The sequence below is a fragment of the Peromyscus maniculatus genome, chromosome 13, assembly GCF_049852395.1.
Source record: "Peromyscus maniculatus bairdii isolate BWxNUB_F1_BW_parent chromosome 13, HU_Pman_BW_mat_3.1, whole genome shotgun sequence".
Taxonomy (NCBI): Eukaryota; Metazoa; Chordata; class Mammalia; order Rodentia; family Cricetidae; genus Peromyscus; species Peromyscus maniculatus.
Genome location: NC_134864.1, coordinates 3739744 through 3763094, shown reverse-complemented (window position 1 = coordinate 3763094; position 23351 = coordinate 3739744). Strand labels below are relative to the sequence as shown.

At 43.8% G+C, this 23351-nt stretch overlaps 1 protein-coding gene across 1 annotated transcript in view; it reads left to right on the top strand.

Moving 5' to 3' along the window:
- The first annotated feature begins 1984 nt into the window (after positions 1-1984).
- The window catches only part of Gpr55 (G protein-coupled receptor 55), a 59979-nt gene continuing 38612 nt past the window's right edge, over positions 1985-23351 (top strand). Inside the window, exon 1 of the mRNA XM_006984193.4 lies at positions 1985-2334. Coding sequence (XP_006984255.2) covers positions 2319-2334 — 16 coding nt within the window. The 5' untranslated portion in view covers positions 1985-2318. The remainder of the gene's footprint in view (positions 2335-23351) is intronic.

The following is a 23351-nucleotide window of genomic DNA, read 5'->3' as shown; positions in this document are numbered from 1 at the left end:
TCACACAGTACCTGTGGCTCTTCCCAGCCCTTCTCGCCTGCCCCCTACCCTAAACCGCTCCAGCCTGGGGGCTGAGATTGCTTCTCTTCCCCCAGCTTCTCTATTTCCTATATAACCCAGCCATTTTGGCCACATGGTCATCTTGGTCTCTTGGTTCTCTCAGTCCCTTGGTCCGCGGCTCCTCTCTTGGCCAGCTTGCCCTCTCTTCTCTTCTCTTCTCTTCTCTTCTCTTCTCTTCTCTTCTCTTCTCTTCTCTTCTCTTCTCTTCTCTTCTCTTCTCTTCTCTTCTCTTCTCCTCTCCTCTCCTCTCCTCTCCTCTCCTCTCCTCTCCTCTCCTCTCCTCTCCTCTCCTCTCCTCTCCTCTCCTCTTCTCTTCTCTTCTCTTCTCTTCTCTTCTCTTCTCTTGCTCCCCCAGCCTCTATCCTCTCATGACCCCGTTCAGTGTGGATCCTTCCAGATGCCTTGACTGAACCCTCTCCCACATCTACACTAAAACCCTTCTCCTCAACTGTACCTAGGAGCGGTCATATCCTCATTTTCATTCAGCCTAATCATATTTGGGCAATTTACTATTTATTCTTGGTCCAACTCAGTAGATGACTGTTGATGTCTAATTGCTTCTTTGGGCCTTCAGTTCTGCTGTGGTTTGACAGTGTCCCCCAAATTCATGTGTTGGGATTTGAATGTCTAGTGCAGCATCAGCATCAGTGTTAAGAGGCAGGACCTAGTGGGTCATGCTTGGGTCCTAAGGGCGGCCCTCACGGACTGATCGATGCCAATGTGGAAGAGGTTTGGGGAGGAGTCTCTTTTGCTGCTCATGTTATGTTAGGTCTTGACACTCAGGGGACCATCTTGGATGCAGAATAGACTCTCAGCAGACTACAATCAATTCAAATCTTGGACTTCCCAGCCTCCAGAACTATAAGAAATAAATTTGGACACTCTAACAGTTACCCAGTCTGTGGTATTTGTTATCAGCACCAAAGGGACCTAGACAATTTCCTTCTATGGGCTCTGGTGTCACACAATATTATTAAAGCATCTGCAGGTCATTTCTCTGTCGATCACCTGCTTTAGTTTAAATCTTGGGCTCAGCTGAAACCGCTGAGCTGTGTCAGTCACTTTTCTGTGGGCCGTGATAAGTTATCCCGACAAAAGCGACTGGAGGGAGGAGTGGCTGATTTTGGCTTTCCGTTTGGCAGGAAATCGAAGGCCACAGAGGACAGAGGCACCGGCTCAGACCGGCCTACCGTCAGGGAGAGGAGTGATGAGTACTGCTGCTCAGCTCTCTCTCTCCTTGTGTGAAGTCTCAGACACAAACCCGGGAAAGACGCCACACACTTTCAGGTTGACTCTCCCCACCTCAGTGAACCCAGTCAGGATGATCCCTCCCAGGTATGCCCAGAGGCTAACCTCATACCTCCCAGGCATGCCCAGAGGCTAACCTCATACCTCCCAGGCATGCCCAGAGGCTAACCTCACACCTCCCAGGTATGCCCAGAGGCTAACCTCATACCTCCCAGGCATGCCCAGAGGCTAACCTCACACCTCCCAGGTATGCCTGGAGGCTCATCTCCAGGGTGAATCCAGATTCTGTCAGGTTGACAATGAACATTAACTACCACAAGGGTAGAGGTAAAATTGTGTTTCTTTATTGTAAAAGCCAAGGAATGCTACAGAAGGTCAAGACTACCAGGACCCAGGAAGAGGCAAGGGATTCCTGCAGAGAATGTGGCCTTTACAAGGTCTCGGTTTTGGACCCTCAGCCTCCAATGCTGTGAGAATAAATCTCTATCATTGATGCTACCAGTTTTTTATCATTGCAACAGTGGTCCAAAGAGAAGCAACACCACAAGGCAGTATTCTGGAATTTTCTAAAGACTCTCAGGGGGCTTGGGCCTTTGGGATGTGACTTTCAGAAGCAGTTCTTGACCTTTCTTTTTCTGCTCTCAGATGTGAGACTGGGAGGCCAAAGAGGTTGGAGCTGTGGTTCTGCCCTGACCCCCTTGGGAAGATAAGGCCCTAGTCAAGTAGTGTCCCTTCATGGCCATCCTTGGTTAGGAGCACAGAATGTACTGGACTTTGAAAATTGCTACTTTTCAGGGGCCTATTGTGAAAGGGTTACTTTTCCCTCCCCTTGCCTGAAGCTGGTGGATTTTCTCTCATCTTCAGAGCCAGTCTGATCTGGCTTCTGGAGTAAATGCTGTGCAAGTGTAGTGCCCTAGGCTTGGATCCCAGCAGGCCGCAGCTCTAACACTAGCCCCAGAGACTCAGCACTTTCCAGGTGAGAGTTCCAGACAGTCCTCGCTGGCTCCAGGATGGCTTCTCCTCCTGGTAAGTCGTAGGCATGGGCATTCCGTTGCCCACCCGTCAGCAGATCTTCTCTATCCCTTCAGCTCTCCGAAAGAATCTGGGGGAATGTTTGGGTTTTCAGTTTGCTTCATTTCTATCTTCCGAGGATGGAAGCAACCCATGGCTTCCTGGCTTTTTACTGTTTTTCGTGATGGCTTTTTCTCAGTTACAATTCTACATGTTTCGTAATAACAGTGTCTCCTTGCTATGTCGTTTGGTTTTTCAAAGATACTTTTGCTTTTGTCTGATGAAAGTTATACAGATACAGACATGGAGTAGGAAGAAGATGAAATAGTGGAAAATTGCAAAGGGCCAGAATTCTATGCAGCCTCTAGAGCAGTGATAGTCTGGTTCGTGACTTTGACTTTCCTCCTAGAATTATTTGTTTGCTTCCTTTTCTTTATCATTACTATTATTCTGTGATGAGGGTTTCAACCCACAGCAAAGGATGGCCTCAAACTCATGACTCTCCTGCCTCAGCCTCCCACCAAAATTTCTTGAATTCCCCGGCAACCTATTCTGCAGCTGACCTCCCTGGCTGGTGGTTACCCTTCTTTATATTCCACTGAGCATATTTTTATCTTGTCCTCAACAGTTGCTTCCTGTGTGTTTCCCTGTCTTCTTGTGACCTTGTAAACAATCTGATACTCAGGGCTCACCTGTGACTTTGATGGTTTCCTAGAGTGTAGGCTCAGCTCAAGAGAGGAGCCGAGGAAAAGTGGATCATCTGTGAACTGGATTCTTGCCCGTGTGGTTTGCTGTCCCAGGGGTTGTATGTATGACTCAGCTGAGCTTTCCAGCACATGAGTTCCGTTACCCTGTGATCTTGGCTCTCACAGTGACAGGTGACTCCCAGGAAGAGCCTCCCGAAGCTGACATCTAGGAATCTTCCCAATCGGCCTTTGCTCTTTGAAAAAGCATCCAGTAGACATCCATCGTGGGCCACGAAGGGAAGCATGGAGAGACAAAGATGATCTCTAGCCTCAAATCACTGCTTTGTCACACCTCTCTGATCTCTTAATTATGTGTGGCTAAAATTCAGGGGGAGGATGAAGAGTTAGTGATTGACTAGGATTGCTGTGGTCACCGTCTGTGTCTATGAAAGAATAATTTGGTGGTTTAGAAGGCTGGCTGGTCAGCAGCGTGACCTCTGAGGTCAAGGGGATCTGAGTCCAAATTTGTGGTTGTCATTCACTGGGTGACCTTGGGCAAGCTGTCTTTCTGTGTTTTTCGTTTCCTCACCCTTAAATTGACACTGGCAGGCTCTACCTCAGGATAGTCGGGATCTCTAAGTGAGCTGATGTACACGAAGCTCTTTAACCCAGTGCTGGGAACATCATATTGAACAGACAGGGCCACTGGAGGGAGATGGAAGCGGGTGGAGGGAGAGAAGTGGAGACCATGAATGTGGCAACTTCTGCTTTGGGGGAGGAATGACCCCCCCTTTGGGGGAGAAATGATCCCCCCTCTGCACCATTGTATGCTGTGCATGGTTGTATTTCCAGGGGAAGAGTCTTTGGGGCTTCATATGTGGTTTATAAGAGTTGAAAGCTAAGACTTCAGCTAATAAATGAGGAAGGAGTGGTGACATTATATAATCACAGGCTGGGCATGGTGGCACGTATCTATAACCCTAGCTCTGGGCTGACAGAGCCTGGAAGACTTGGAGGCCAGTTTTGGCTACATAATGAGTTCAAGGCTGGCTTAAGTTACAAAGTCAGACCCCATCTAAAGAGGAAAAAAAATCACCAATGTTATGTCCATGGTAAATTCCTGGGCCATGATGAGTAATAGTGTTCTGGTTACTACATGTGTAATTATTATTATATTATATACATGCATTCACACACATACAATTGATAAAAAGTAAATGAATGTTTATTTTTCATCTAAGTTTAACATCAAAACAATAACAATAAAGAGCTGGGTGCTGTGGTGCATGCCTTTAATTCCAGAGGCAATCTGATCTCTGTGAGTTCGAGGGTAGACTGGTCTACATAGCAGGTTCCAGGACAGTCAGGGCTATATGATCCTGTCTCAAAAAGCAAGACAAAACAAAACAAAACAAAATCCTAAAAACAAACAAACAAACAAGAACACAAACAAGTTTGGGGAGATGGCTCAGGGGCTGAGTGTACTTGCTGCTGAGTGTGAGGACCTGAGTGTGATCCCCAGGGTATACAGGGTGACAGGAGAGACCTGACTCCTCAGGTTGTTCTCTGACCTCCATACCTAGTCCACGGCGTGTGTTCCACCTCTCTCTCTCTCTCTCTCTCTCTCTCTCTGGCACACACACTGTCTTAGTTAGGGTTTTTATTACTATGAAGAAACGCCATGGCATTTAATTGAGGGGGCTTGATCACAGTTTCAGAGGTTCAGTCCATTATCATCATGATGGGGAGCATGGCAGCATGGAGGCAGATGTGGTGCTGGAGCTCAGAGTCCTACATCTTGCAGGCAATAGGAAGTCAACTGACACACTGGACTGTATCCTGAGCATAGGAAACCTCAAAGCCCGCCCCCACAGTGACACACTTCCTCCAACAAGGCCACGCCTCCTAATAGTGCCACTCCCTGTGAGATTATGGGGACCAATTACATTCAAACTATCATACATACCAAATGAAAAATAATTTTAAAAGGATAAAACATTGGCAGTGAGACCTTACTTTGAGATGAATGCTAGCAAAGAGTTGTCACTGACTCCCCTTGGGCTTCCTCCCCGCCTCTGCCTTTCGGAGAATCGGAGAACCGGGAAGCCTCTGCTTTAAAGAAGCCACCATAGTCTTTCTGGCCACGCTTCCTGTAGGAATCTCCTTTATGGATATCTGGTTTACCAGATATCCATAAAGGAGATTCCAACCGTCGTAGATGTAACCAACCGTCTTAATAAATAAGAAACACAGAAACAATGTAAAAGAGAAAGCCGAGAGGTCAGAGCTCAGAGCTAAAATCTCACCCTTCCTCCTGCTGTCCCAGCTTCGCGAAAAGAGACCTACTTCCTCTCGGTTCGTATTTTTAAAGTATGTTGTTCTGCCTTCTCATTGGTTGTAAACCCAAACACATGACTGCCTCGTCACTGTCTGAATGTACAGCCCCCTAGGTCTTAAAGGCATATGTCTCCAATGCTGGCTGTATCCCTGAACACACAGAGATCTTATGGGATTAAAGGCGTGTGCCACCACCGCCACACTCTTGCTATGGCTCTAATAGCTCTGACCCTGAACACACAGATATCTATGGGATTAAAGGCGTGTGCCACCACCGCCACACTCTTGCTATGGCTCTAATAGCTCTGACCCTGAACACACAGATATCTATGGGATTAAAGGCGTGTGCCACCACCGCCACACTCTTGCTATGGCTCTAATAGCTCTGACCCCCAGACAACTTTATTTATTAACATACAATCAAATTAATATTTCAGTACAAATCAAAATAATATTTCAATACAATTAGATTACCACCACATTTCCCCTTTTCTATTTTAATAAAAAGAAAAAAAGCAAAAGGTTATGACTAACAAAAGAAAAACTATATACAAAAGTACAATAACTATATACAATATATACAAGTAATAAATACCTAAACAGGTATTTGACGAATCAGAGAAAATAATTCCGTTATCTATCCTATTTTGATAATTCCAAGATGTATCTAATGTACTTTCTATCCTAATTAATTTTCAACTATAACTAACTAATCTTCAACCATAACTAACTAATCTTCAACTCCCTCAGAGACCCAAGAAGGGAATAATATTAGCTAACAAAAATAAAAACAGGAAGTGCATGCAAGCAACTTCCAAAAAAATTTTGTGAGTTGACAGAAACAGCCAGCTGCCTGGGCAGTCACCTGAGGTTTCTCCGCAGTGTTGGGGCATCATCTTCAGCCTATAGGCTTAGTGTATCTGACAGACTCATTTGTGAAGTATGATGTACACAAGGTCAACAGTTCAACCTCACATTGGGTGAGAGCAGTCCACGTACCAGAAACACCTGAATTCCACTAGTGTCCTGTCATGATTCAGGATTTTAAATTCTGGAAATTGTTGACAGTTTTTTAATTCAGCTGTCCATTCTTCTTGGCTGTGTATATATGGCTTCATCTCAGCATCCCCTTCTTCTCCACATCCCTCTATTAAATGCCAGTCTACTTTTGAGAGGCATGAGCTTTCAGCTGCTGTTCCATTGTACAACAGAATCCATCGGCCCTCTGCCTGTTAAGCTGCCTTCGAAGAAAAGGGCACCGTACCTTTTCCGGATGCGAAGGCCACTTCAGGGATGGGGCCATATTGTCCTGGCCTCAGAAGATGCCTTTTGATAAAGCCATAACCACACTTGTTTTGGCAAGAATCAGTAGTCCCTTGTTTCGTGATCTGTCTGTCCATTTTGTCCTGTTGATTCGAGGATACTTTGTTGTCCAGTGGCTAACTTTTGCCAGAATGAAAGTTGACTCCATATGCAGTTTCTTCAATGCCCATATTTTCTCTAAAGTAGATTGGTACTGCCAGGAGCCGACATGTCTCAAAAAAGAAAAATTTTCTAAGTTATTAAAACATTTTAAATGCCATATTCTGTAGATCTCTGAAGGGTTTGAAGATGACCTGTCTAAAACATCTCTGCTCAATTTTTAAAACATATCCAATATGACTACAAGTTCTATGATAATGTCTAACTACTAGCTTTCATTTCTTTATATCCTAATAGTTGATAATAATAACATTCAAGGATCAGAAATTTGCATTACATTGTTAAATGGATGGAATAAATACAATTAGAAATATACATATAGCATTTTCTAACAATATCAGTTTCAAATTTGTGTACAATATAAAACAATTCAATCCAATGTAAAGTATTTAAAACTAGTAATTGTCTTTCTCTTTTCTTTCTTTCTCTTTTTTTTTTTTTTAAACAAGAACTTTAAATCTAATCTCCTTTGCTTAGCCTTTTTCCTAACCCTTGACAATAACTTGTAACCAACCCCCCTAAATACTGAAAATTATCCCAGACCCAAAACCCATTAAAAAGACCAAAAAACCACCCGCCCCACACCACCTCTTTGGGAATGTGGGCGTCGTATTCTTAAAATTGCTTCCTGCTGGGTATGGGCGAAGTTTTCTTTATCCTGAAAGAAAAATTTTAGGTTAATTGTCAAATTCTAGGAGAGGTAACTATATCCTTCATTATCCAGTCTGTGTATAATGCCAAAGTTGAGGGTTTATCTCAAGTCCTTATTCAAGTAGTCTTTGAGACTGGATCATCTCAGCTAGTCATCTCAAATTTGCTCTGAGCACCTTGTAGTTCAAAGCTGATCTATGGATGATGTTTGTCAGCTTAATGATATTATTATTGTCCACGTGGAATTGTTGTTGTTGTGGGGCCCCATCTTCTTTCTGGAGACTTCAGTTGATGTTAGGCCTGGCCATGATTTCCTGCAGAAAACTGATAAGAGACTCGAACACAAAAACATATATATGCAGCTAGCCTTTTTTCTAGAATTAGTTAGTACTCTATGTGACCATTCATATCTTAACAAAGTTTAAAATGTATATATATATATTAATCTTGTAAATTTTGATATAAAATTTATACTTTGAGAAAAGTTTAAAGAATCAGAATAGAATCAAAGAGTTGAGATTAGTAATAGAATAGTCCCTTAATTAATTTTGCTTTTGTCCTGTACCATAGCAGAAGATGGCTCTTATTCTGGCATGATGCAGGGAGTTTGCATTTTCCTTTTAACAACATGCTTGATTTTAAAGAAGGAGAGAGCCATTCTCCAACTCCAAAGTCAGCTTTAAATTTTAATTGAACTGGGACTGTTAGAAGACCAATAGTGTAAAATCTTTAGAGAAAAGCAGAAACAAACATTTAGGAAGACATAAAATTTTTTTAGATAATATATACCCATACACCGTTTCACTCTGTTTCTTGGGATAGATGATTTGTCCCTTTTCTTCAGTTGTCTCATTTGTCCAGTGTTCTTCAGATTCCTTAACCTTCATTCTCCTAAAAGACAAAAACAAAAACCTTTCCCCAAGACTAATTTTGGGGATGTTCCTTTTTGGCAAGTTATTATCTGATGAAATGAAAAGGCATGTTTTATTGATACAAGTTAGTTTAAATTGGATGTTCATGCTGGTTGATGAACTATCACCTCCTCTAATTAAGAGGTCTCTCTTGTTCAAATCGAACCTTTATCAATTTTGATGGTACCCACAGCTTATCTTCTCCTGTAGAAACAAAAGCAAAACCACGTCCCCAATGTAATACATACCCTGGTTTCCATTCTGAGGTCAGCACATCCTTAAAGTATATAGGCTGATTTAATTCTGTAGTTTTTTCTATTATCCAATGTCTCTCTGCAGCTGTTGTTCCTTTCTCATTGGCATTCAGAAAATTCAAAGTTAGAAGAGCATTATGCAGTCTATTTCTGGGGGTTTTAGTTACCCATTTCTGTTTATTTAGCATATCCTTTAGAGTTCTGTTTGATCTTTCTATAACTGCTTGACCTGTAGGATTATGTGGTATGCCTGTAATATGCTTTATATTGTAATAAGCAAAAAACTGTTTCATTTTAACAGAGACATATGATGGAGCATTGTCAGTTTTGATTTGTGCAGGTATACCCATGATGGCCATAACTTCTAGCAAATGAGTGATTACAGAATCAGCTTTTTCAGAACTCAAAGCAGTTGCCCATTGAAATCCTGAATAAGTATCGATAGTGTGGTGTACATATTTCAATTTTCCAAATTCTGCAAAGTGAAACACGTCCATCTGCCAGATTTCATTTCTCTGAGTACCCTTTGGGTTACATCCTGCTGGTAATGGCGTCTGATTGTAGAAGGAACAAGTAGGACATTTCTTTATTATTTCTTTGGCTTGTTGCCAGGTTATGGAAAAATCCTTTTTTAAACCTTTACTATTAACGTGATGTTTTTTATGAAATTCTGAGGCCTCCAGCACATTTCCTATCAATAATTTATCAATCTCTTCATTGCCTTGTGCTAGAGGGCCTGGCAGACCAGTATGGGATCGAATGTGAGTTATATATAAAGGATGATTCCTTTTCCTGATTGTATCTTGTAATTGAATAAATAGTGAAGTTAATTCTGAAGCATCAGGGATAAATTCTGCAGTCTCAATATGTAACACCACTCTTTCAGCATACTGAGAGTCAGTTACTATGTTGAGAGGTTCTGAAAAATCCATTAATACCAACAGAATAGCATACAATTCTGATTTTTGCACTGAATTATACGGACTTTGAACCACTTTACTTAAATTTTCTGATTTGTAACCTGCCTTTCCTTCTTTGTTGGCATCTGTATAAAATGTACGAACTCCAGATATGGGTTTTTGCCGTACAATTCGAGGCAAGATCCATTCAGCTCTCTTTATAAGATCAATTCTATTGCTTTTGGGATATTTGCTGTTAATTTCTCCCAAAAAATTACTGCAAGCTCTTTGCCAAGGTTCACTTTCTGTCCATAATTTTTCAATGTCCTCCTTAGTTAATGGTACGACAATTTCTGCTGGGTCTATGCCTGCTAATTGACGAAGTCTCAATTTTCCTTTGTAAATCAAGTCAGAGATTTTTTCCACATAAGTTTTTAATTTTTTATTTGGTTTATTTGGTAAAAATATCCATTCCAATATAATATCTTCCCTCTGCATTAATATTCCAGTAGGAGAACGCCTAGAAGGTAAGATAACCAAAATGCAATCCAGCTTTGGATCAATACGATTCACGTGTCCTTCATGCACTTTCTTTTCTACCAATGCTAATTCTTTCTCAGCTTCAGGTGATAATTCTCTTGGACTATTTAAGTCCTTGTCACCTTCTAAGGTTTTGAACAAATTAGTCAGTTCATCATTTTTTACCCCAACAATAGTTCGTAGATGAGAAATATCTCCAAATAATCTTTGAAAGTCATTAAGAGTCTGTAGTCTATCTCTCCGAATTTGCACCTTTTGGGGTCTAATTTTTTGTAGCTCTATTTTATATCCTAAATAATTAATAGAATCTCCTCTTTGTATCTTTTCAGGAGCAATTTGTAATCCCCAGCGAGGCAAAATTTTCTTTACTTCTTCAAACATTATTTCTAAAGTATCTGCATTTGAGTCAGCTAGTAAAATATCGTCCATATAATGATAAATTATAGATTTAGGAAATTTTTTACGTATCACTTCCAATGGCTGTTGTACAAAATATTGGCACAGAGTTGGGCTATTCAACATTCCCTGTGGGAGGACCCTCCATTGAAATCTTTTAACCGGTTGAGAATTATTATAAGTAGGCACTGTAAAAGCAAATCTTTCTCTGTCTTTTTCTTGTAAGGGTATTGAAAAGAAACAGTCTTTTAAATCAATAACTATGAGAGGCCATCCTTTTGGTAACAGAGTAGGCAAAGGCATCCCAGATTGTAGAGAACCCATTGGCTGAATTACTTTGTTAATTGCCCTAAGGTCTGTTACCATTCTCCATTTACCAGATTTCTTTTTAATAACAAATACAGGAGAATTCCAAGGGCTGGTTGATTCTTCAATATGCTGAGCATTTAACTGTTCTTCTACCAGCTCTTCTAAAGCCTGGAGTTTCTCTGTTGTTAAAGGCCATTGCTGGACCCATACAGGCTTGTCTGTTAACCATTTTAAAGGTAGAGCTGTTGGTGTCTTTGGAAGATCATCAGTTATTGTGCCCTGTTCTTGTATAATATGGATGGCTGGTGACCACTCATTAGAACAATATCTTCTAATATTTCTCTCAGTAACATGTGCTAGTTTATGATTTGTTTCTGAGATTGGAGGGATGTTAATCTGAGTATTCCATTGTTGCAACAAGTCTCGACCCCACAGGTTCATAGTTATGTTAGCCACATATGGTTTTAATTTTTCTCTCTGTCCTTCTGGACCTATACATTCGAGCCATCTTGCACTCTATTTCACCTGAGATAATGTCCCAATTCCTAACAGTTGAACGTTTACCTCCTGAAGAGGCCAAGTTGGATGCCAAAATTCTGGTGCAATTATGGTAACGTCCGCACCTGTGTCTACCAGACCAGACAACAAAACACCATTTATTTTTATCGTTAATTTTGGTCTTTGTTCATTAATAGAAGTTTGCCAAAAAATTTTCTTTATGTTTTCTCCTGAATTTTCTATTCTCTCTGTTTCATCATTCTGACCAGCATGATTTATTCCAATAGGCATTTGGTTATTTAATCGCTCTCCAGAGCAGGCATTTCCTCTATGGCTGCCGGAAAGGTTTGAACTGGATTTGCACTGGGGGCCTGCCTGAGGCCCCTCTGGGAGTTTCCCGAAGACTGAGGCAAAGGATTACCCTGTCTGTCCTTTGTTGATCTACATTCGTTGGTCCAGTGTTTTCCCTTACCACACCTTCTGCATACTCCAGAAGGAAGGGGCATTCTGTTGCCATTGTTCCTTGAAGAAACATTGTTTCTGGAAATGACCTGTCTACAGTCCCTTTTCAAATGTCCTTGCTTTCCACATCCAAAACATCTAACACTCCTCAAACCTTTTGAAATTACTTCTCCTACCCATGTATCATCATGCTCATCAGCTTCAACATTAATTGTTTCTCTAATCCAATCTTCCATAGGTGCAGATCTTGCCCTTAATGGCCTGATTATTCTTTTGCATGCTGCATTCGCATTCTCAAAGGCCAAAGATTCAATTATTGCCTTACCAGCTTCTGAATCCGAGACCGTTCTCTTTACTGCTGAAGCCAGTCTTTGTAAAAATTCTGTAAAAGACTCTTTTGGGCCTTGCTTCACCTTTGTAAATGACTCAGATTTTTTTCCTGGTTCCTCAACTTTGTCCCATGCATTCAAGGCTGCCGTTCGACATAAAATTAGGGTTTGGACATCATATAAACACTGTGCTTGTGCTGAAGCATATTGGCCTTCGCCCATAAGCTGATCCTGGCAAACTTGTACTCCTTTATCCCTCCATTGTTTTTCTATGTTTTTAGCCTCCTCCTTAAACCAAGTCAGAAATTGAAGTCTCTGGCTGGGTTCCAGAACACCTTGTGCGAGGTCCCGCCAGTCCTGTGGTACTATCCTATTATATGTTGACCAAGTGTTTAACATTTGCTTTACATATGGGGAATGCATGCCATAAGATACTATTGCCTCCTTAAACCTTTTTAAATCCAACATTTCAATTGGAGCCCAAGTATTTTGTGTAGCCATTTGATCAGGCATCTGCTGTACTGTTACAGGATAAATTAAGGGTGACTGTGTGAAAACAGGCTTTCTTTCTGCAACCTTATGATCCCGACTTGAAACAACTTCACTGTTAATTTCTTCTGTCTGAATTTTTACAGGTTTAACAAGTTCTTCTAACGCTGTTATCCTGGCACTTAAATTGACTATCTTTTTAAATATTAAAATGTGGATTATTATAGTGATGAGGTGCATAATTCCACCAATACTAATATTATATAGTTGTTCCATTGCCAGACTGCCTAAAATTTCGAACAAAAACCAATTTTCTTCCAATGTACACATAAAACCCATTTGTTTTTTAATGTGGAAAAAAATTCTCTTTTAGATAGTTTCCTTTAAAATATCTGATATATTATGACTTACCAAATCTGCGTAGAACAGTAGAAATCCGAGGGGATTTTCAAAGCAGCCACCTAGTGTCCCAGGTGTAAATCCAGAGAGAGAGAGAGAGAGAGAGAGAGAGAGAGAGAGAGAGAGAGAGAGAGGGGAAAGAGAGAACGCACAAGAAAGCGTAGCCGGCTAAAGCTTAAATGCAGCCACGTGTTCCCTCTTGTGCCGAGTCAAGGCTTGGGTCTGGCTTCCTTAAGCTCCGACCACGTGCGTTGGCTTTACAGGCAGGGCCCTGTTCGGCAGGGCAGGTCTGAGTTGTTTGTAGCACCGGCTTTAGGCAAGCTGCTCACAGACCTAGGCCCGGGCTAGAAGTTGCTACCCGGACTAGGACGCCAGCAGCTCGGACTAAGAAGCCGATCGCCGCCGGCCGCCGTGTGCCGCCGCTGCCGCCGCCGCCGCCGCCGCCGCCGCTGCGGGCCGCCTGCCGCCCTTGCGGGAAAGCGGACCTGCCGCCAAGCCAAGCAGTTTTTAATGGATTCTTGTCACGTTGGGCGCCAGATGTAGATGTAACCAACCGTCTTAATAAATAAGAAACACAGAAACAATGTAAAAGAGAAAGCCGAGAGGTCAGAGCTCAGAGCTAAAATCTCACCCTTCCTCCTGCTGTCCCAGCTTCGCGAAAAGAGACCTACTTCCTCTCGGTTCGTATTTTTAAAGTATGTTGTTCTGCCTTCTCATTGGTTGTAAACCCAAACACATGACTGCCTCGTCACTGTCTGAATGTACAGCCCCCTAGGTCTTAAAGGCATATGTCTCCAATGCTGGCTGTATCCCTGAACACACAGAGATCTTATGGGATTAAAGGCGTGTGCCACCACCGCCACACTCTTGCTATGGCTCTAATAGCTCTGACCCTGAACACACAGATATCTATGGGATTAAAGGCGTGTGCCACCACCGCCACACTCTTGCTATGGCTCTAATAGCTCTGACCCTGAACACACAGATATCTATGGGATTAAAGGCGTGTGCCACCACCGCCACACTCTTGCTATGGCTCTAATAGCTCTGACCCCCAGACAACTTTATTTATTAACATACAATCAAATTAATATTTCAGTACAAATCAAAATAATATTTCAATACAATTAGATTACCACCACAATGGGGTGAGTAATGTTCTCTATACTTGAATTATACTTGGTTTACTTGATAGTTGGAAGAATTCCTGAATATTGACACTGCTAACATGCCACTAATTTTATACCTGAGAGTTTAGAACAGACCAAAGAGAATGGGTGTCAAGAAAGAGCCTGTGTTCAAGTTGTGAGAAGTTCACTATGTACCAAACATGGAGTTTGTGTGAAAGCCTCTCTCTCTCTCTCTCTCTCTCTCTCTTCTAAGATCATCTGATTAACTGTCGCACCTACTCATAGCGAGGCTATAAAGTGGTTGTCACATTAGGGAACCACAGAAAGCAGGAAGTCGAGACCTATCTACTGGGCCGCCTCTGAGGAAATAACCCCAAATCACAAAGAGTGTACAGTGTTTGTATTACCTCCCTTAATCCCACTGGTGTGCTGGGAATAATTCCTTGCCACTCAAACTACACAGAGATGCTCATTTTGTGGAAAGGAGAAATGAGGTAGGTTACCAGCTCTTGATGACGGGAGAAAAGACTGTCACATAATGAAGGGACACAGACAGAGGAGAAATCTAGAGACGACTCTGTCTCTAATGGCAGCTGCAGCAAGAGGCATGTGACCAGGCATAGTAGTACATGGCACTAAGCAGGTTAAAGCAGGAGAGATCACAAATTCAAGGCCAGCCTGGCTACATAGTGAGTTCCAGGATAGCTTGGGATATATAACAAGACTCCATCTCAAAAAACAAAAACAAAAAAAATTAATTTTTAAATTAATTTGTTGATTAAAAAAGGCCAAAAAAAAAAAAAACCAAACAAACAAACAAACAAAAACCCACCCCATATTTCTTCTCACCTGCCAATTGAAATTGTTTGATGGGGATTGCCTAAAAGGCTCTCACATCTGGGCATTTCAGATTCATGGCAAAGGAATGCAGGAATTGAATGTTGTTTTGAAAGAGTGGTGTGCTATACATATAATGTTTTCCAAGTCTGAAGTTTCAATACAAGTGTATTTTGGAAACTTGAAAAGCACTAAAGCCTTTAAAAAAAAAAAAATCTGTCAAGGTATTTCTGTCAGGATTCCCTAGAGGAACAGAACTGATAGAATGAGTATATATATAGTGGTTTTTTGTTTTGTTTTTTGAAACAGGGTTTCTTTGTGTAGTTTTGGTACCTGTCCTGGATCTCACTTTGTAGACCAGGCTGGCCTTGAACTCACAGAGATCCGCCTGGCTCTGCCTCCCGAGTGCTGGGATTAAAAGTGTGCGCCACCGCTGCCCGGCTAGTTTATTAAGCCAGCTTATATTGAAATTGTAACAAGAACTGCCCCATACCCGAGAGGCTGACAACCCTTGATTGCTGAGTCCTTGAGGTGGGCATTTTAGCAGTCCCAATCTGGCATTGAAAACCTGGAGGGTTCCTGGGGAGTTCCTGGTCTTCGGTTCATGACAGAAGCTTAGAAATGCTGGTTCTGATTTCAGAGAAGTTAAGTGGGCAAGATGGGATATCAAGGGAACAAAGGCGAATGATCTTCCCTTTCTTTGCCCTTTTGAAGTCTGAGCTGTTCTCAGAAGGTGCCCCCCACCCCATTTGAGGTGGGTCTTCTCACATCAGTTGAAGCAATCAGGACTGTTCTTGAGGTACTTCTAACCCGTAGCAAGCTGACATTGAAACCAACCAGTGAATATTTATTAAGTGCTGCTGAATTGCAGACAGTGCTCTTCGTCCTTTTATACACGGCCTCACTGGATCCTCACAGCAGGGCCGTGAAGCGAAGGCTGTTTCTGTCATCTCCATGTTCTAAAAAAGGAGGGGCCACTTCCTGCAGGTGCAGGCTCACTTTCAGCATCTGGTTGGTTCTGGCTATTACACTTCAGATCTCACTCTTCCTCTCAGTCCTCTTTTCTTTTTCTTCATCCTGGGCACCTGTCACCAGCTGCCCTTCTATGACAGAAGTGGCCCCCTACCCCCATTGCAGTGGGTATTTGTAGCCATCTGAAAAAGTCTGATTCTCAGAAAGGAACCTAGAGCTGGCAGGAGCCAGGGCACCAGCAGGAAGTGGATCCTGAGAGTGTTCATTGAAGTTGCCCTCAGATGACGAAGTGGTTTCAGGGTTGGAACAAAGGCGTGGATGCCATTTGTCTTAGTTAGAGATACTATTAGTTAGTTAGTAACCCGTTAGTTAGGGTTACTATTGCTATGATGAAACACCATGACCAAAAGCAAGTTGGGGAGGAAAGGGTTTATTTCACTCACAGTTCCATAGAACAGTTCATCATCAAAAGCAGTGTGGACAGGAACTCAAGCAGGGCAGGAACCTGGAGACAGGAGCTGATGCAGAGCCATGAAGGGGTGCTGTTTACTGGTTACTGCCCACAGCTTGCTCAGACTGCTTTCTTATGGAACCCAAGACCACCAGCCCAGGGATGGCTCCACCCACAACGGGCTGGGCCCTCCCCCATCAATCTCTAATTAAGAAAATGCCTTACTGGCTTGCCTACAGCCTGATCTTATGGAGACATTTTCTCAATTGAGATTCCCTCCTCTCTGATGACTTTAGTTTTTGTCAAGTTGACATAAAATCAGCCAGTGTGCCATTGTAAAAACACTTACTGTTAAAGACTGTCCTGGGCCGGGCAGTGGTGGCTCACGCCTTAATCCCAACACTCGGGAGGCAGAGCCAGGTGGATCTCTGTGAGTTTGAGGCCAGCCTGGTCTACAAAGTGAGTTCCAGGAAAGGAGCAAAGCTACACAGAGAAACCCTGTCTTTAAAACAAAAAACAAAAAACAAAAAAAAAAAAAAAAGACTGTCCTGGACAGTGCACTGTCCACGTAGGCTGCACCCTGGTAGAGTTAAGGGGACCTGGTCCGAAGATGCACACGGGTTGCCTGGTGTCCGAAGCAGGGACATTTTGACTGCCTAAAGTACTGTTCAGGAAGGTCTCTGAGGCACGGCAGGCTTGGGGCTGCACACCAGAGTCTGTGAAACACTTGAGTCACGGAACTTGCCCCCCAGCCTTCTGGTTATGATTTGGCTTCCTAGGCACCTTGGCTTGTGTTGAGACACAGCCCTGTTGATCAGAATCCAGAGGGTTGGTAGCTTTGGAAGCTAAGGTTCTCAGAATGAGCTCGGCTGACATGACTTGCTCTTCCAGGCCTGTGTATCGCGCCCCTGAGCCTCCAGGGCTGATGACTCTCCTTGGGATTCCCCTGGGGGAGGAAGTTGCAGAAGCCCTTGGGGAACAACCAATCTCTCTCTTCTAGGTGTTGTGCAGACTCCAGCTGAAGGTCTTCAAGCTCTTGCTGGGCATTGCTGGCAGCCACCCCTGCCTCTTGACGCTTTCTTTGCAATCTGCTGAAGCCCTAGCTTCTCTTCCGATAGTGAACAGGAAGCAGCCTGGCTTTCCTGCTGGCCATAACAGATATTTATTTTATACAAAAACATAACAGTATTTTTGTCGTGTTGTTGTTTTTTGAGACAGGATTTCTCTGTGTCACAACAGCTCTGGCTGTCCTAGAACTCGCTTTGTAGACCAGGCTGGCCTTGAACTCATAGAGATCCGATGCCTTTGCCTCCTAAGTGCTGGGATTAAAGGTGTGCATCATCACTGCCTGGCTGAACGGCATTTTTTTTTTTTTTGGTAGCACATATCTTTTTTTTCCTTTTATTTTATTTTACAATACCATTCAGTTCTACATATCAGCCACGGGTTCCCCTGTTCTCCCCCCTCCCACCCTCTCCCCTTCCCCCCAGCCCACCCCCCATTCCCACCTTCTCCAGGGCAAAGCCTCCCCCGAGGACTGCAATCAACCTGGTAGACTCAGTCCAGGCAGGTCCAGTCCCATCCTCCCAGACTGAGCCAAGCGTCCCTGCATAAGCTCCAGGTCTGAACGGCATTTTTAATCCAAAAGTTGTACAAACTGAGCCCAGGCCTCAACTCAGTCTTCCACCACTCTGAAAGAGGTGAATGGGCAGGGAGAGAAGTCCGGTAAGGGAGCAGGTCAGAGCAGCTAGCTGTGTAAGGGGCTGGGGTCAGATCTGGGGATCATGAGATCTGAGGATACTCACAGGACCATGGAGGCCATGGGTCATTTGGGCAGTGGAGATGCCTGTCTGATAACCCAAAGCACATGCTTCTGCGACGTGAACTCGCTGTCTCTCTGTGGCTCCCAAACTTCAGAAATGCCTATGACATTTGTGGCTGCCAGTGAACTGTAGAATTTGTGGGACTCTGAAAAGGGACAGACGATGGAAGGGGAAAGCAGAGGGCTGTACTCAAGGGGGCTGTGGATGGTCAGTGGTCCAGCTCTGGTGACCTAGGAATCCTCCTGTCTTTACCTCCCTAGTCCTGGGAATACAGACCTGCTTTGCCATACTCATTTTTTCCCCAAGGGTCCTGGGGATTTGAACTCAGATCTTTCTGTTTGCACATGGACTTTACGGGCTGAGCCGTCTCTCCAGTCTCTAGGCTGAACCTTTAAGGGTCTCTATGTTATTACTGAAGGCTTGGAGAAGGCACCAAGTATGCAGCTCTGGGAAATGCTAACCTGTGGTCCCACCACAGGCTTTTCTTTCCCGATGGGCCATGGCCTGCTGTCTGCATCCGAAGGTTTCAGTGAAGTCCCTCTGTCTGGGGTCCAGGAACCCAGCCTGTCCTCCAACAGTCTTCTCTGGGTCAGATGAAAGGGTGAGGAGTTACCGGATTCTCAGTTCTCAGGATTGCAGTTCTAACTGGTACTGAGCAAGCGTGCTTCTCTGTATCAAGGCATAGGCTGTTTTGAAGGCTCTCGATACAAGTTGTCAAACTGCCTTCTGGAAACCACACACAGCTTAATGCTGGCAGGCACCCACTTGATAAATCTGTGCCAACTTGGTATGAAAAAGAAATTTTGTTTCATTTCCACTTTGATTACGTGTGAGATGTGTTTAAAAATATACATATTACTTATTTTGAATGGGGTTAGTAATCATGAAAATGATTTGAAATGTCATCCAATTTCTGTTTGGTTGTGAGAAAACAATTCAGTTCAGAGGAAGAAGGGAATGTTTTGTTATCTGTGTGGCTTTTGTTATGAGAGTTAAAAGACCAAAGGGGGAGGAAAAGAAAAACAAGAGACTTGAGCTAGCAAGACAGAGGAAGAAAAATACAAGCAAGGACAAGGACGGGAGAGCACAGTGTGGAGCTGCTTGGCTTCTTGTCTGGGACCCTGCAAGCATGCCGGTGAACCCGGTCTTCACACATTCTGCCACAGCACCCCCAAGCCAGTGGCTCTCAAACCGTGTCATCTCCTGACCCCTTAAACTGTGGGAAATTGTCAAGGATACCTAACACCCTTCTGTATGCAGGTTATATCTATCCTTATTTCTATCTTAGAAACAAAACCAGAAAACTAGATGTTTATATAAATAATAGTTTTAATTAAAAAAAGAATTATTTGTTTTATGTGTAGGAGTGTTTTGCCTGCATGTGTGCATGTGCATTACCTGTGTGCCTGATGCCCAAGGAAGTCGTAAAAATGATCTAGATCCTTCAGAACTGGAGTTGTAGGTGTTTGGAAGCTGGGAACTGACCTTGGTTCCTTTGCAAGAACAGCACGTTCTCTTAATCACTCGGCCATTTCTCCAGCCCCCAAATAATAGTTTTTAGTAAAAAATAATTATAGTTTCCAAAGCGAAACAAAAGTTAGCATTCATTGGACCTGTTGTGATGTCACATGTGGCCTTTGGAAAATCCCACTCATAAGAAGAAGAGAGTGGAACAGCCAATGTTACCTTAGCACTATCATGAACATGGTTTTAACCTGGCAGATCTCCTAAAAGTGTCTCAGGAACCCCTCATGGGTACCTGGGTCACACTTTGAGAAACAATGATGGAGGCAGAGGGACTGGGTGAAGAGTCTTCTCCATCCTCCAAAAACAGAACTCTTGTATGTAAGAAGGACATAAGTGTCCTTGACACAATGATTTCCCCTTCAAGGAATACATTTTAAAATAATAATTCCAGAGGGAAGCAAAATGATTTATAATTGAATAATGGTTACTAATTACCTGTGGAAGGAATATATATATATATATATATATATATATATATATATATATATATATCCTTAGGTGAAATTTGCATACTTAAAGACTAAACCCAAAGGCAGGTAGGGAAAGTGGGTTCTATTTGACATGTGAGGTCAGATATTTTGGGAGATTGTTTTCTTGTCTTTGGGGCTTATTATCAGTGCTTTTCTTAAAATTTTACTTTTTTTTTTTTAATTTCTTCCTCCTTCTCCTTGGTGTTTTGAAACAGTCAGATGTAGCCCCAGGCTGGCCTTAAAACTACTGATCCAGCCGGGCGGTGGTGGCGCACGCCTTTAATCCCAGCACTCAGGAGGCAGAGCCAGGTGGATCTCTGTGAGTTCGAGCCAGCCTGGTCTACAAAGCAAGATCCAGGACAGGCACCAAAACTACACAGAGAAATCTTGTCTTGAAAAACCAAAACAAAAAAAAACAAAACAAAAAACAAAAACTACTGATCCCCTGCCTCTACTTCCCAAGTGCTTGAATTACAGACATGTACCATCGCATCTGGATAATCAATTTTAAAAAATTATTTTGCAGTAATTAAAAGTGTTATGAAAGGCTTTCTAGTTTGTCTTGCTTCTCTTGGGGCCTGGGGATGGGAGTCAGGAACGGGCAGGTTGATGTCCAGACCACTGTGGTTCCCTGTATTCCCTGGTGATAGGTCTCACATTTGATGAGCCACAGATCGGGCTAGCAGGGAGATGACAGAGATGCTGGTGGGGAGCAGAGGCTGGTGAGGGCACTGGTGGGTGTTGGCACAGAGGAAGCCAGGGCTGTAGATGTCTTGCTTCCTGTGCCTATTGGGTGGAATGCAGAGAATTCTTGCCTAGGCCAGCTCAGGGCTGGGTTGACGCTTCTGCAAGCTTTGCCTGTAGCCTGTTCACGCTTCTTTAGAAAGGGCTTGGAGATGACAACAAGTTAAAGCTGAACACAGCACCACTTTGAACATGAGACTCAGCTTTATTGGGCAAGGGGCAGGGCATAAGAAATAGGTTCTATTCCCCTTCCAGCTAAAAATACAACCAAATCCCTTTTTACACTTGCAACTTGGATACAGTCTTCTAGATTGCCAGTGTGCTCTTCAGGTACATTCCTGGGCTTGGCCTGAGCTCCGGGTTGGCTGGCTTCCGTTCAAGAGGAGCTGACAGGACTCTGTGCTTTGCTGCCTCAGCGTTCTCGATAGTGTTCTGCCTTTGGCTCCTGCCAAGGTCATCTTCTGGCACTGATATTCCTAATTATACCCTGTGCACCCCATTTCCTATTCACATTCCTAGAACAACAGGGACCTACCTCAATAAAACAGACCCACAACACAAAATAGCCATGGTTCAGGCCAAGAGGAAGCGGCTAGAAAACCGAGGTCTTGGCCCGGTAGGTGTTCTGCTTGGCAGCCGTCGAAGAAGCGGCAGCTAACGGGTCTCTGGGAACCGGTGTGAAAGGATGGAGGGCGGACTTTGAGCCACACTCAGTTCAAACGGAAAACCCGGGACAGGGTTGGTGGGGACCCCGGTTCGGCACAAACCTGTGAACATACTTGTCTACTTTGGGGGTTTGCCGACAGGATATTACTAAGATGTTTCTCTTGCTTTGGAGGGGTGTCCCAAAGAGCGGCAGTGGGGGTCCCAAGGAATCGCACTGCGTCTGCCGTGCTGGCTCTGTGCCAGTCTCCGGGTCTGAAGGGCTGGGTAGACCAGGCTTTCTGGCTGCTGTTCTAATGCCCACTTGGCTCGGTCCAGGTGGGGGCTGCGATGGGGACTTGCCTGCCCTGCGCGACACCCCTTCATCCACACACTTGGTTCAGCCTCCTCCACCACCATCAGCTCTCCGCAGCCTTGTCTCATTAGTCGCCACACCCACTCACTCATCCCCCCCCCCCCCCCCCCCCCCCCCCCCGGCATCCTAGCCTAGCTCGCAGGCCCACCTTCCCCACCCTGAGCCAGACGGTGTGCATATTTACCGAGCACGACATGTTTTGATACATGTGTGACACCGTGAAATGATCAAATCAAGCTAATTAACATTACCATCAACTCACATGCTTAATTTTTTTTCCTGTTGAAAACATTTGAGATCTTCTCTTAGCGGTTGTCAAATCCATAAAATGATTGGTAACAACTGTCACCATTCAGTTCAAAAGACCGCTAGAACTTTCTATTCTTATGTAAAACTTTTTGCATTTTGAACAACATGGTTCATTCCTCTCTCTGTCCTCTTCCCCCATTCCTTTCCTTTTCACTGCATTGTTTTTTTTTTTTTTTTTTTTTCAAAGAATTGGAGTCCTTCATCTTTGGGTCTGTTCTTTAACACACACACCCCCACGCGCCCCATTCAAGACAAGGGCTTGCTATGTAGCCCAGACTGACCCAAAAATCTTCATCCCTTCCTGTCTCAGCCTACCATGTCCTGAGGTTATAGGCATGTGCCACCTACCTGTCTGGGAAGTCCATTCTTTTTTTTTTTTTTAATTAATTTTTTGTGTATTTATATGGGTATTTTTTTCTTGCATATATTTCTATGCACCACTTTTTTTTTTAAAGATTCATTTACTACATATACAGAAAAGCACACCAGATCTCATTAGAGAGGGTTGTGAGCCACCACGTGGTTGCTGGGAATTGAACTCAGGACCTCTGGAAGAGCAGCCAGTGCCTCTGAGCTGTCTCTCCAGCTCCCCACCCCTATTCTCCCCCTCCCCCCTTTGGTTTTATTTCAAGACAGGGTTTCTCTGTGTAACAGCTCTGGGAGTCCTGGAACTTGTGCTGTAGACCAGGCTGGCCTCAAACTCACAGAGCTCTGCCTGCCTCTGTCCTCTGAATGCTGGGATTAAAGGCGTGCGCCACCACTGCCTGGCTCAAGGCTATTTTTGGGGGGAGGGGGGAGTCTATTCTTAATGCACAGGAAATAACCAAGATCCCTCTGGCACTCGCCTCTAAATCCTCTCCCCTGCAGCATCTGCCTAAGTCTCCTTCATGTTTTTTTCCTCAGCCCACAGCAGCATGCTCACCCTCTCTCTTTGTCCTGTGAACCTGGCACCCAACCCCCCATACACACTTGAGCTCAACCACCCAGCCTCTGCCCACACCAGCACACTGCATGTCCTGTCTACCTGTTACCTTAAAGGGGCATCAACAAGGCCTGAGCCCCTAGCCAGACACAACCTGTCCTGGAAGGGAGGGAGGGAGGGAGGGAGG